The sequence below is a fragment of the Salvelinus namaycush genome, chromosome 4 (assembly GCF_016432855.1).
Source record: "Salvelinus namaycush isolate Seneca chromosome 4, SaNama_1.0, whole genome shotgun sequence".
Taxonomy (NCBI): Eukaryota; Metazoa; Chordata; class Actinopteri; order Salmoniformes; family Salmonidae; genus Salvelinus; species Salvelinus namaycush.
In genome coordinates this window covers 38,903,644-38,917,946 of record NC_052310.1, presented here as the reverse complement: position 1 = coordinate 38,917,946, position 14,303 = coordinate 38,903,644, and the positions used below count along the sequence as shown (strand labels likewise).

Below are 14,303 nucleotides of genomic sequence, written 5' to 3'. Positions count from 1 at the left end.
TAATATGCTGACAACGATGTAGGCTGTGTGTAGCAGTTAGCGGTTATGGTATGAAGATTTGGAAAGTTTTTTTTGCCTGGTCACAGACAGCTTTTGTGTTGTGCACTGAAGTCCACAAGCGAAGGGAAAAGGTGAGATGAGGAGAGCGCGTAGATGCAAGAAGCAATTATTTAACGATCAAAGTGATGATGCTGTTTGGATGTGGTATGAAGCTTTGGTTAAGAAAGGTCTCTTTGAAAGTGAACTGCGTTTGCGGATGATCAAGGGTGTATTCATTCTGCCGAGTCTTTTGAAAAACATTTCTTAAATGGAAGCAAACGGAGCAAAAACAGGGAAAACATAACTGAATTTGTCCAATAGAAACCTTTGTTTGCAACTTTCCAACTAATGATTACACACCCTAGATCAGCTAGATGCAACCAATAGTGTGCAAGGTGGTATTGAATGTGTCACTGTCTTTCACCTTGATTGCTCAAATTTTTCCCTCAACCTCCTAGCTTGTAGCAACCTCATGATGGGTACAGGGAAAATTTGAGTATCATGTAGTAGCCTAAACCAATCGATGTTACATTGAGCTGGGTGAATGGAATATGAATGACAGGTATCCAGTATGCTGTAGCTAATAGAAATAAGTACATACTCATAAAAATACAAAAAATCGTCCTCCCTCATCTTAAATGGCACCGACCGCCACTAACATCAGCCTTCTGGTAAATAAATCAACTGAGATAACTTTCCACTTTGATTTCCTGGGCCTTGAATGATTGCCACACGAGTTTCCAAGCCTGTGAGTACTTCCACAGAGAACAATACCCAGTGCTTAGTGCAGGGTTTCCCAAACTCGTTCCTCAGGACACAGCTGATTCAAATGATCAACTAATCATCAAGCTTTGATAATTTGAATCAGCTGTGTAGTGTTAGGGCAAAAACCAAAACGTGCACCCCTTGGGGTCCCGAGAACCGAGTTTGGGAAACGCTGGCTTAGTGCAAGTCAAATTTAAATAATTCCCACTTTTAAACATCGACCACGCTTTTATTAAAGACTCCTTCCTAGTGCTTGTTCCTTTTTGTAAGTATGATAGAAACAGCATTTAAATCACTTTAAGTTGCACGTAGAAATCAGTTGCTTTTCTATGAGTGGCTCTGTAAATGTCTTTGTGGTTCACTCAGTGGTTCTGAAGCACAGTGAAAAAGGACTTTGTCTAGCTTTGAGAGAAACCATTGCATTTCAAACAGGATGTTTTGTTTTTTGTCTATGTAACTCGATTTTTACCGTAATGCAATAACAGAGCATGAGGTTAGACAAATTCAATGAGATTATTATTTTAATATTTTTATTACCTAAATATAATAATACTATTTCAATGGAGTGTCACCACTTACTATCTCTGGATCTTGTGTGTGCTGTGTGTGTTCATGCAGCATCAGTGTGTGCTGTTTTTTGGTTGCTCCTTTGTTTCCCCACAACATAAGCGTCAGGTCTGCCTCCCTTGTCACCCAAGATCCTTCCCTTGAAATGTGGAGTGCGAAATGAAAGAAAAATATGCTTTTTCTCGGAGCATTTGCAATTCGTATGAGGCATTAATAGACTCTAGGGAGGCGCGCTGTAAACCCACTGAATTTCAAATGCTCCATTTAGGTCTGTAACCATTTCCTGTGAGCGTTGACAAAGGCTTTGATGGCCCTGGCCTGCAGCCCCTGTCAGTGAGACAGACACACCCATATCCCCTTTAACCCCTCCCTCCCTCCTCACTAACCACACCCACCCAGCAGTCTGTCTGTCAACCTTCACGTCAGGCTCATTTACATTTATGGAAATGATAACTTATAGATACATTCTATCCAACCTGTATTGCAGTATTTACAATACGCAGTATGGTCAAATAGAATGACAGAATAGTTAGGGTACTCTAAAACCTATGCCTATCAATCAAATCAATAAAAAAAATGACCCAGTATTTAAAGGGGCAATCAGCAGTTGAAACAACAAGAACGCTAATTCCTCACCACTGTTTCGGTAAAAAGCTGAGGGATGGTGCTGGAGAAATGTAACCACTCCCAAATTCATAGACAGAACTATAGATGAAAGTTCTGACCATCCATGATATCAACATTATAGTTTTTACCGTGTTTTGAGGCTGTACAGTGTTTTTTTTTATATACATATGATTAATGTATGTATGTAGCAACTGCAAATTGCCCATTTAAGCATAGTGTGACATAGTTTTGCATTCCTCCAGCACTACTGTTACTTCACTAGGGTTAGAAAGAGACTCCAGCCCCTAACTTACGCCTCAGTGCTCTGTGTCTCACCTCTCCCACTCACTCTTAATCCACAGTACATTAAAAACAGCTTTTGTCTCGCTTGAAAAGAAATGAGCTGTTCAGCTCCTCCTCCTCTCCTCCTCTTTTCTCTCTGTCTCACTCCCCTCTCTGCTCTTGGGAACGTAGATGTTTGGTTTATAGTCTGTATAATATAGGTGTCTATTCCCCTTTCACGTGTTTCCTTGCCCCTTTCACGCGCTCTCTTGCGCCTTTCAGCCCTTACCCTCGACCCCTGGACACACACAATGGGAGAGGGGCACACACAAACACACAGACTCATGTGGTTCTCTCAGGGATTTATGAGTGTTCACAGAGGAAATGGGGGGGTTGCTCTCAGTCAACCCCAAAGAGAATAATGCAGTGGAAAAGAGAACAATGCAATGGAATAGAATAGAGATGGAATAGAGAGATGGAATCAGGGAAATAATGACAGACTGACTCATCTCCACTGTCATTTCTCTTATCTGCTACAGAAATACACTAAATCCCTTCCAACCTTACAATTTCAGGGCGGATACTCTAACTGGACTGCTTTACGATAAGGGCTCCACATTTGGCACAGAAGTAGATTCATGTACCCTGAACAGATTTAGACATGGAGCCACCATTCTCACTCTCTATCAATTCAACTCAATTCAAAGGGGGCTTTATTGGCATGGGAAACACATGTTTTATATGACCAAAGCAAGTGAAAATAAATAAATAAAACAAAAGTGAATCGTAAATGAACAGTCAACGTTACACTCACAAACTCTTCCTCTCTCGCTCTCTGCTGCAGATTTGTCTGAGTCTAGTGCGTCTGCTCCACTACCTGGCCCACTCCCCTTTGGGCTCTGTCACCCTGCTGGACTTCAGGCCTCGCCAGTTTGTCCTGGTGGCGGGGGAGCTCAAAGTCACAGACCTGGATGACGCCAGCACAGAGGAGGCCCCCTGCTCCCCCTCCGACTGCGTCATGGAGTTTCCCGCCCGCAACTTCACCCTCCCCTGCAGCAGAGGGCGCTGCTTGGGCATCAACGAGAAGCGCAACCTCTACAACGCCTACAGGTGAGGAGGAGCAAGACCTCTGCCATGTTAAATGATAATCGAATTATTTCAGTGGAGGCTGGTGGGGAGGGAGAAATCGGAGGGTGGGTTGGGTTAATTGCATTTCAGCCATGACAATGAGCTCTTCCTCTGATTTAACGGGTCATCAGCATCCACTGAATTAGTTACATCATAGTGTGATTAGAGTGGTTCTGTTGAAATCAATCAAATTCAATCAAATGGATTTTATAAAGCCCTTTTTACATCAGCAGTTGCCAAAAAAAGAGTTATACAGATATACCCATCCTAAAACCCCAAAAGAGCAAGCAATGCAGATGCAGAAGCAGTGGCTAGGAAAACACCTTAGTAATGCAAGAACCTAGAAAGAAACCTAGAGAGGAACCAGGCTCCGAGGGGTTGCCAGTCCTCTTCTGGCTGTGCCAGGTGGAGGTCATAAGAGTACATGGCCATTAAGGCCAGACAGAGACAGACAGAGAGACAGACAGAGAGACAGACAGAGAGACAGACAGAGAGACAGAGAGAGAGACAGAGAGACAGAGAGACAGGTCAGGATTCCATAGCCGGAGGCATAACTGGATCGGCAGCACGACCAGATGCACTGGTACAGGGACAGCCAGGAGTCGTCAGACCAGGAGTCCGGAGGCATGGTCCTAGGGCTCAGGTCCTTCCGGTATTTTATTAGGATCCCCATTAGCTGTTGCAAAAGCAGCAGCTACTATTTCTGGGGTCCACACAAAACATGAACCATGACATAATACAGAACATTAATAGACAAGGACAGATCAAGGCCAGAACTACACCAATATTTATTTGTTATTTTTTACAAAAGGCACATGTAGCCTAGATATCAATACATGCACACAAACTATCTAGGCCAAATAGGGGAGAGGCGTTGTGCCGTGAGGTGTTGCTTTATCTGTTTTTCTTAACCAGGTTTGCAGTTCAGTTGAGCAACATGAGATGGAACGGAGTTCCATGAAATAATGGCTCTATATAATACTGTACACTTTCTTGAATTTGTTCTGGATTTGGGGACTGTGAAAAGACCCCTGGTGGCATTTCTGGTGGGGTAAGTGTGTGTGTAAATTGACTATGCAAACCATTTGGGATTTTCAACACATGAATGTTTCTTATAAAAAGAAGTGATGCAGTCAGTCTCTCCTGAACTCTTAGCCAAGAGAGACTGGCATGCATATTATTTATATCAGCCCTCTGATTACAATGAAGAGCAAGACGTGGTGCTCTGTTCTGGGCCAGCTGCAGCTTAACTAGGTTTTTCCTTGCAGCATTCCACCACATGACTGGACAATAATCAAGATAAGACAAAACTAGAGCCTGCAGGAGTGGAGACATAGAGAGAAAGAGATAGAGGAGCATGCCTAAGATCAGGACATGCCCCAGACAGGACATTAGAATTTGAGATCACACAGTATACCAATAACCTGCCCAGGGACTGAGGTTGAAAATTAGCCGGCTGGCTAAAACCGTCACTTTTACTGAAACGTTGATTAATGTGCATTGTCCCTGTAAAAATAAACTCAAACTCAGATAGGACAGACTGTCCCTAGCCCCCCGACACATACACTATTGCAGCATAGATACTGGGGACTGAGACGGGAGATCAGGGGACACTGTTGCCCTGTCCAAAGTTACCCCCGGAAGGGGCCAACTCGGCAGGATATAACCCCACCCACTTTTCCAAAGCATAGCCCCCACACCAGCAAAGGGATATCAACAGACCTAACTTACTACCCTGAGACAAGGCTGAGTATAGCCCACGAAGATCTCCCCAACCGCATGAGCCCGAGGGGGCGCAAAACCGGACAGGAATATCACATCAGTGACTCAACCCACTCAAGTAGAGGATAGTGAAAAAAGGCTGGCATGACATGATGCACCTTCTAGGGACATGTTAGCCCTCCATCTAGCTGCTTGCTTCGAAAGGAGGCCTGTGCTGGGATGTAGCCAGAAATCTTTAATGTGTGGGTCTGCAGAAATTTGGATGGGCCATGTAGGTATGTAGCAAGGGCTTGAATTCAGCCCTTGTCGTAACGGGGCAGTGCAGTCATGATAATGCCATTTTAGTGGGGGGCAAAAAGCCTGTTCAGGTGGGATGGCATTTTTGGCCCACAGCATGACATCACAATCTGATCTGATTATTCTGACCAATGACCAGTCCTCTTTTATTTGCATATGTATCCTCCTACTTTGAAGGGGTAAGAGGGGTAGGATCTAGAGCAGGGGTAGGCAACTACATTCAGAGGCGGGAGGATTTTTTAAGAGCGGATAGTACACTGCCAATTTACCACAACTAAGCCTCAAAAGAGATTGTATTTGAAAATGTAAATTATTTCATACCTTTATAATTTTATTTATTTATGAAAACATTTGCATGATGACATCTCTTGAGATGCACCATCTCGTTTTCAAATGTCCAAATGAAAAGAACCAAAGCTATACTTAGTAACAATATTATGCCAACTACTGTCTAATAACAATGAAATAGTAATAGTAATTTCAAAAATTACATCAATTTTAACAGCATAAAAACGTTTTGTACTACTACTAATAAAAACTACTAATAAAAACTACTGTTACAACTACTAATACAACTAAAGCAAATTAGTTATAATACTGTACATATATACAGTGCATTCGGGAAAGTATTCAGGCACCTTGATTTATTGTAAAGTGGATTTTAAAAAATCCTCATCAATCAACACACAATACCCATAATGACAAACCGAAAGCATGATTTTAGAAATGTTTGCACATTTATTGAAAATAAAAAAAACAGAAATAACTTATTTACGTAGGTATTCAGACCCTTTGCTACGAGACTCGAAATTGAGCTCAGGTGCATCGTGTTTCCATTGATCATCCTTGAGATGTTCCATGGAATCAATACATCAAATATCTTCCCAACTATTTAGCATTCTATATGGCACAACTGTACATGTTTTGGTGCTTAAATGAAATTGGTATACCTTTTTATTCATCAAGTTTTCTTTAACCAATTTTGGTCTTTAATGCAGGGCCGACAGACAAGTTCCTTACTTTCTCCCCCTTCCACTTGCCTCTTCCATTTTTGCAGTAATGCTGCAATTAGTTCATTCTTTGCTGTGTACCATACATCATGATATAGGACTTTGTTTGATTTAAAACCAAATTATTTGCTAGAAACCATTTTTAGAAAGTGTTAAAATCTACTTGGAGAGTTGCTTGTGTCTACAAAATATTTGAACCTGATGTTTAGAGCATTGTATCATCAGCGTACAAGTGAACATGTGTATTCTGACACATTGGAGGCAATTTATTTATGAATATAGAGAAAAGAAGGGGAACCAATACTGAACTTCTGAGTCCAAGAAGATGCGATTTGTGTCCTTGTATGAAACAAATGTTTTTCTATTGCTAAGATATGCATGGATTTCAGTTTGGGGATCTATTAGTGAAACCAATGTTTTGAAGTTTTCCTAGTAAAATAGAATGATCAACTAAGTCAAATGCTTTTGATAAATCAATAAAGATGGTAAAATCTTTGACAAAATTAGAGTATACCCACTTATCCAGGCACCACTACACCACTGAATAGGGCCGATGGAAAGACAGCAGTCACACAGCATGATGTTAAAGGATAAGCAGTCCATAAACTCAGACATAATAAGCCAGTAGGTCCCAATCATAAGAATACAAAAACACAAACATTAAGCATTTCCCAATCGATATGTACAACTATTACTTCCCATTGCAAAAAACATTTCACGTTTAGCACACAAAGTAACCAGTGACCTAAAGTTGAACCTCTAAAGGATCCGCCCCTTTTCCCCAATTTTGGCCACTAGATGGCAGCAGTATATGTGCAACGTTTTAGACTGATCCTATGAACCATTGCATTTCTGTTCAACATTTTGTATCAAGACTACCCAAATGTGCCTAATTTGTTTATAATAACTTTTCATGTTCAAAACTGTGCACTTTCCTCCAGCAATAGCATGGTATTCTTTCACTAATAGCTACTGTAAATTGGACAGTGCAATTAGATTAACATGTATTTAAGCTTTCTGCCAATATCAGATATGTCTATGTCCTGGGAAATGTTCTTGTTACTTACAACCTCATGCTAATCGCATTAGCCTACGTTAGCTCAACCGTCCTGTGGATGGGACACCGATCCCAAAGAAGTTTAAAAGTGGAACTGACAGCGTTTTATCTACTTTGCAGATATGAAACAATCATAATATCAGTAAAAAATATCAAATTCCCAATTTATGCTACAAAACCAACTTCATAAAAGGCTTTAAAAATAGGTTATATTTGACTCAACGTTCCATGACGTACTTTAAGGCATTGTTGGCAGAATAGATGTATGCAGTCTAATGCATAATTAATATAATTCACCAATACATTTCTTGGTAGTCCCAAAAATATTGCCTTCAGGTTGTAAATCACAGCTGGCCTGGTACATTGTTTGGCTGCCCCCATTCGGGAGGCACTATTTGGGTTTCAATGACTCAATATTCTGGACAAAAATGGGTGAATGTAACTAAGGCTGGGAATGTCCATCAATCAATACAATCAATCTAGCAAGGGCAATGATCACAAGTTAGTCCAAACATGGCTAATATGCTAGCGTATCTATTTATGTAGCAAGCCTAAAACATTGAGTCTAACGTTAGCTAGGAGGATGTTATGTCATGCCATTGGAGGAGTGGGTGAGTGACTGACTTTTTCCCTTCATATTGTTTTTCGGTGGCTATACACAGCTAGAGATGCAGGTGTTATTTGGTTAGCTAGCAAGAAATTAAACAACTGTTATCCAGTTAGCATATATCTTGCGTTCGCAAATTCACTCTGGCTATCCACTCCGATTTCAGAGCACTCTCTTCTGAGTGTGCCAGAGCGCAGAACAACTGATGAATTTACAAACGTGCAACACCCGCTGAATTCGACCAGTGTCAGTAAACGTAGGCAAAAAAAAGTACTGGTTAGTCAAGAATGCTCTAGATAACATGTAAACTGCCTAACCAGCCTAAACAGCCGTACGGGGAGTAAAATGGTCAGAGTGAGGTGTTCTCTCATTTGTGTTGAGAAGTAACTAGCTAGCCAACTTTAGCCAGTTAGCTTGGATGCTTGGTTGGGACAAGCATACATTGGCAGGCAAGCTGCAGAAGTCAAGGAGGCTACAATTCCTTGCCGTTTATCAGTGCAATTTTGATGGCCAACTACCTGAAAAAGTTTGAGAAGGTTTATCTAATGTTCCATCATTAGATTTTAGCTCATCTTGCTCTGGCTAGCATTAGTTGTTGACCTTGTTGTTAATGTGCATAACTAAGGGAGAGCAAGCCTACCTTTTCATAGTGGTTTGATCAATAAGACTGTAAAGTTCCCAAATGTAAGAGGACTCCTGTGGTGTTTACATATTTGCAGAAATCCATTCAGGTGTATTTTTACGCTTTTGGCGAATGCGTTCTAATGATCTAAAGTCGCGCTGTTGCTACTGCCTGTGAACACACAGTCCAGTTCAAAGTGAATGATGGCAGGCCCGTGTGTCAAATGGCTTGTTTGTGTAAAGGCCTACTGTAGCTCTGATTGGGAAAAGGGGATACCTAGTCAGTTGTACAACTGAATGCATTCAAATGAAATGTGTCTTCGGCATTTAACTCAACCCCCCTGAATCGGAGAGTTGCAGGGGCTGCCATAATCGACATCCACGTCTTCAGCGCCCGGGGAACAGCGGGTTAACTGCCTTGCTCGGGGGCAGAGTGACAGATTTTTACTATGTCAGCTCAGGGATTTGATCCAACAACCTTTTGGTTACTGGCCCAATGCTCTAACCACTAGGCTACCTGACTATAGCACACCAACCTGTTTTCATTCAGTTTTATTTATTGCAGTGTCTATTAATTGTCCAAACGCACGGCTGCTTTCCCACTCTATATTGCTATAGCATTTTCACAAATGCCTTAGTATAAATAATTCCTTAACATTCTAGGAATTTATGAGAACGTGAAAATTACCATATCTAAGTGGTCGGTTGTCAGAAATGTTTTAAAAAGTGTCATATTCTTCCTGGGGGTGTATATGAACAGAGATGAATAAGATTTCATGTTGCTAAAATACTTTCACTTCCACTTTAAATGCAACAACATTTCACACACACGTTATTTTCAAAGAGATGGCTAACAACAGCAAGCACAGTGCAATAAAAAACACAGTTCCACTCACCAGATGATGATGATTTGAAACGTAATAACTTCTTGTTGAACGTTATTCTTGAAAAGGGAGAGGCTAACAAATTAGCAATAACATCCTCTTTGACAACACCTGATATAGCCACTGCAAACTAGCCAACAACAAAAGCTAGCTAGCTAGACCATGGGAAAACTACTGCTAGCTATTGCACAGTGACCTGTTGGCCTTCAAGAAGGCAGAGTTTCCATAAGTTTGGTAATAATGGTCCCACCCATTAAGTGAAAATGTGATTAGTGGATTCCACTGTCACTCCCAAATGTTGCCCTAATACAGTTGAATGACAGATGCCTTTATCTAGCTTCTAATGGCCTAGCCAATGGCTGATTTAGCAAGCTAGATTTATCTGTGTGACTCTGTGTTGTTGTCTGTTCACACTGCTATGCTTTATCTTGGCCAGGTCGCAGTTGTAAATGAGAACTTGTTCTCAACTAGCCTACCTGGTTAAGTAAAGGTGAAATAAAATAAAAATAAAAAATCTCACCAGAGACCAGCAAAGAAAAATCCTGATTGGATCTTTTTTTCTATTCACTGTTAACCCTTTCCTTTCCAACAAAAACTGAAGAGATTAAATCAGAACATCATTGAAAATAATAATATTATTATTATATTATTATAATTATTATTTTAGAAATTCTTAGCACTTCTCTGAAGGTGTAGAAGGTCCTTTGGTCCCCACTTTGTTTGGGTTAGTAATCATTTGTAATTTCCTCAGCATGCATTTTTTTCCACTATTCTGAATATCTAAAGAATCCATATGTTCTGAAATTTGAACACAGAAATACTGGACATTTTGAACTTTTATTACGGTGGTGATTTGGCAAAATTACAATCATAGTCTTGAATTGTACTCGCATTTTTCTGGTCTTGGTCTTGACTCGGTCTCGGAACCCTTGTCCCCCTCCCGGTCTCGGTTTTTGATTCGGTTTTGCCCACCCCCCCGATCTTGGTCTTGACTCAGACCCGATTTGCTCCGGTCTTAGTCTTGAATTGGTCTTGACTATCACTGGAGTCACAAGCTTCATGTAGTTATTGCATGCTATGAATATGGGACCAAATACTTACATTTGTACTACTTTAATACACAAGTGAATTTGTCCCAATACCTTTGTTCCGCTAAAATGGGGGGGAGGGACTATGTACAAAAAGTACTGTAATTTCATTCAAATGAAAGCTGACAGTCTGCACTTTAACCTCATAGTCATTGTTTGATTTCAAATCCAAAGTTTTGAAGTATAGAGCCAAAAGAAGAACAAATGCTTTACTGTCCCAATAATTACTGAGGGCACTGTATGTCTCTTTTTTTATTCGTGGGAATACTTGGTAAACAGATTTAAATTAAATACATTTTTAGCTGAATTCCAGGTGATTTTAGTATTTTATTTACAAAAACTTTAGAGGGCCCCAATAAACAACGGCCTGTTGCCGTCCCCTGCTCTAGAGTCTGGATGATCCTATCTGCCAATCAGGGCTGTGTCTGTAAATATATTAACATTTGTATCAACACGCACATGATTAGACCAAGCATTTCAATGTCAAAAAGAGGCTCAGGGAAGTAAATGATAACCTTTTACGGCAGTGGGCTAAACCAGGGTCACACAGTGTGTTACTTGGTCGTCTTAAAGAAATCTACTTTGAAACAAAAGTATACACCTCACACACATGGTTATGGGCTTTAAAAAATAAGACACCTGCACCATGTCAGATATAGAGTTGAAATGTATTCAATTTTGAGATTGCATCCCAATATTACACTACCACAGAAGACTGAAATATAATAAAACCCTTTGACATAGAAACACTGACTTTTTTTTAATGTTTATGAATTTTGAAATTATGAAAGATTTTGATATCATTACACCCATGCCACTAGGTCATTTGACTGAAAGAAAGGGCTATAAGTATATTTGGAGTTACAGTATTATCACGAAATAAACACACACAGTGATTTATTAGACATACAGTGATGATTAAAACATTTCATTAAAACAACTGCATGTGGGCTTTAACAGGGAGCCAGTGGCTAGCACTGTAATAATAAAAAATAAAAATAAACATGTGAGTTATAGTCTAAATTCTAGCAGACATATTTTGCACTAGCTGAAGTTTATTTTGTGCCTTATCCAGGTAGCCAGAGAGTAAGGCATTGCAGTAGTCTAATCTTAAAGTGACAAAAGAATGGAATAGCTTTTCTGCATAATTTTGACAAAAAGTTTCAGATTTTTGCAATGTTACAAAGACAGAAAAAAGCTGAAAATTAAAATATTTTTGATATGTTCATCGAAAGATAGACCAAGGTCCTTCACAGATTTATTTGAGACAACTACACAACGTTGGAGATTCATTGTCAGATCCGACAACAGATCTCTTTATTTCTTGGAACCTAAAACTAGCATCTCTGTTTTGTCTGAGTTTAAAAGTAGAAAATTGTCCGCCGTCCACCAGGGTAGGCAATTTTGAGGCTTCACCATGTTTCATCGAAATGTACAGCTGTATATCACCCGCATAGCAGTCAAAGTTGACATTGTGTTTCCAAATGACATAAGAGGTAGCATATATAGTGAAAACATTAGTGGTCCTAGAATGAAACCTTGAACACCGAAACTTACCTAGGATTTGTCGGAGGACAAACTATACACAAAAACAAACCAATATCTTTATGACTGATAAGATCTAAACCAGGCAAGAACTGAAGTCAAATAATACAGCTATTGTGTTTGAAACTGAGGTGTTGATTTTAATTTCCAGGTTCTTCTTTACATACTTGCTGCCTCACAGTGCCCCACCCACTCTAAGACCCCTACTGGACAAGATAGTCAACTCCACAGGTGAGTGCCCACTGGGGACAGACGTCAGTTCAACATCACATATTTTTTTATATAAACTAACGTTCAAAAGTTTGGGGTCACTTAGGAATGTCCTTGTTTTTTTTTAAAAAGCACATTTTTTGTCAATTAAAATAATATCAAAATGATCATAAATACAGTGTAGACATTGTTAATGTTATTGTTAATGTTATGTAAATGACTATTGCACCTGGAAATGGCAGATTTATTAAATTGAATATCTACATAGGCGTACAGAGGCTCATTATCAGCAACCATTGCCAAGAAACTGAAGATCTCGTACAACGCTGTGTACTACTTCCTTCACAGAACAGTGCAAACTGTCTCTAACCAGAATAGAAAGAGGAGTGGGAGGCCCCAGTGCACAACTGAGCAAGAGAACAAGTACATCAGAGTGTCTAGTCTGAGAAAAAGACGCCTCACAAGTTCTCAACTGGCAGCTTCATTAAATAGTACCCGCAAAACACCAGTCTTAACGTCAACAGTGAAGAGGCAACTCCGGGATGCTGGCCTTCTAGGCAGAGTTGCAAAGAAAAAGCCATATCTCAGACAGGCCAATAAAAATAAAAGATTAAGATGGGCAAAAGAACACAGACACTGGATAGAGGAACTCTGCCTAGAAGGCCAGCATTTCTCAGAGCAAGAATAGACTGACGAGTTTCAGAAGAATGTCCTTTATTCCTGGCCATTTTGAGCCTGTAATCGAACCCACAAATGCTGATGCTCCAGATACTCAACTAGTCTAAAGAAGGCCAGTTTTATTTCTTCTATAATTAGCACAACAGTTTTCAGCTGTGCTAACATAATTGCAAAAGGATTTTCTAATGATCAATTAGCCATTTAAAAGATAAACTTGGATTAGCTAACACAGTGTGCTATTGGAACACAGGAGTGATGGTTACTGATAATGGGCCTCTGTACGCCTATGTAGATATTCCATTAAAAAATCTGCCGTTTCCAGCTACAATAGTCATTTACAACATTAACAATGTCTACACTGTATTTATGATCAATTTGATGTTATTTTAATGGACAAAAATGAGTTTTTATTCAAAAAACAAGGACATTCCTAAGTGACCCCAAACCTTTGAACGGAATTCGAAGTGAATCAACAAAACTTTCAACCATGTCACTGGATTTAGGTTAAAAGTTGGGTGAAAAAGAGACAAGAAATCCTGAAATGTCTGTATGGTGATGACTTTTTGCAAATCCAATCAGTTTTCCACATTGATTCAATGTCATAACATTTTGTTGTTGTTGAAATGATGTTGAAACAACGTTGATTCAACCAGGTTGTGGGTGTGGGTGCCCTCTCTCGGCTTCTCACTAGTTACTGTTTTGCTAAGATATGAAGCTACCACTATACATAGACTGGCTCAGTGCTATCCATGTTAAATGCCTGAGATGGATCTCTCTCTCTCTCTCTCTCTCTCTCTCTCATATATCTCTCTCTCATATATCTCTCTCTCATATATCTCTCTCATCTATCTCTCTCTTCCCCTTTGCTCTCTCTTTCCTTTTCCTCACTCCTCTCCCTCCTATCAGGCTTCTCATCAGAGTGCTGGTATGTCAGCCGGGTGTTTGAGATCTGTTTTACTGGGACACAACAGGCCGTGAAGATGCAAGCCACGTGGGCGGGCTGTGTGTGTATGAGTGTATGTGCATCAGTGCACGTCTGTGTGTGTTTGTGCGTGTGTGTACGAACTGGGGGATGGGTCAGGTGATCCTATCTCTCGTAGTCAGACAGAGAGCTTAACGACCTCCGATCAGTGTCTACTATAAGGGAAGCAAACACAGACACTGCCCCATGTCCCTTGATCCGTGTTCAAAGACTGA

At 40.2% G+C, this 14,303-nt stretch overlaps 1 protein-coding gene across 1 annotated transcript in view; it reads left to right on the top strand.

Moving 5' to 3' along the window:
• LOC120045607 (extracellular tyrosine-protein kinase PKDCC-like) overlaps positions 1–14,303 on the top strand; it is a 38,192-nt gene that overhangs the window by 13,205 nt on the left and 10,684 nt on the right. Inside the window, exons 3-4 of the mRNA XM_038990510.1 lie at positions 3,104–3,369; positions 12,370–12,449. Coding sequence (XP_038846438.1) covers positions 3,104–3,369; positions 12,370–12,449 — 346 coding nt within the window. The remainder of the gene's footprint in view (positions 1–3,103; positions 3,370–12,369; positions 12,450–14,303) is intronic.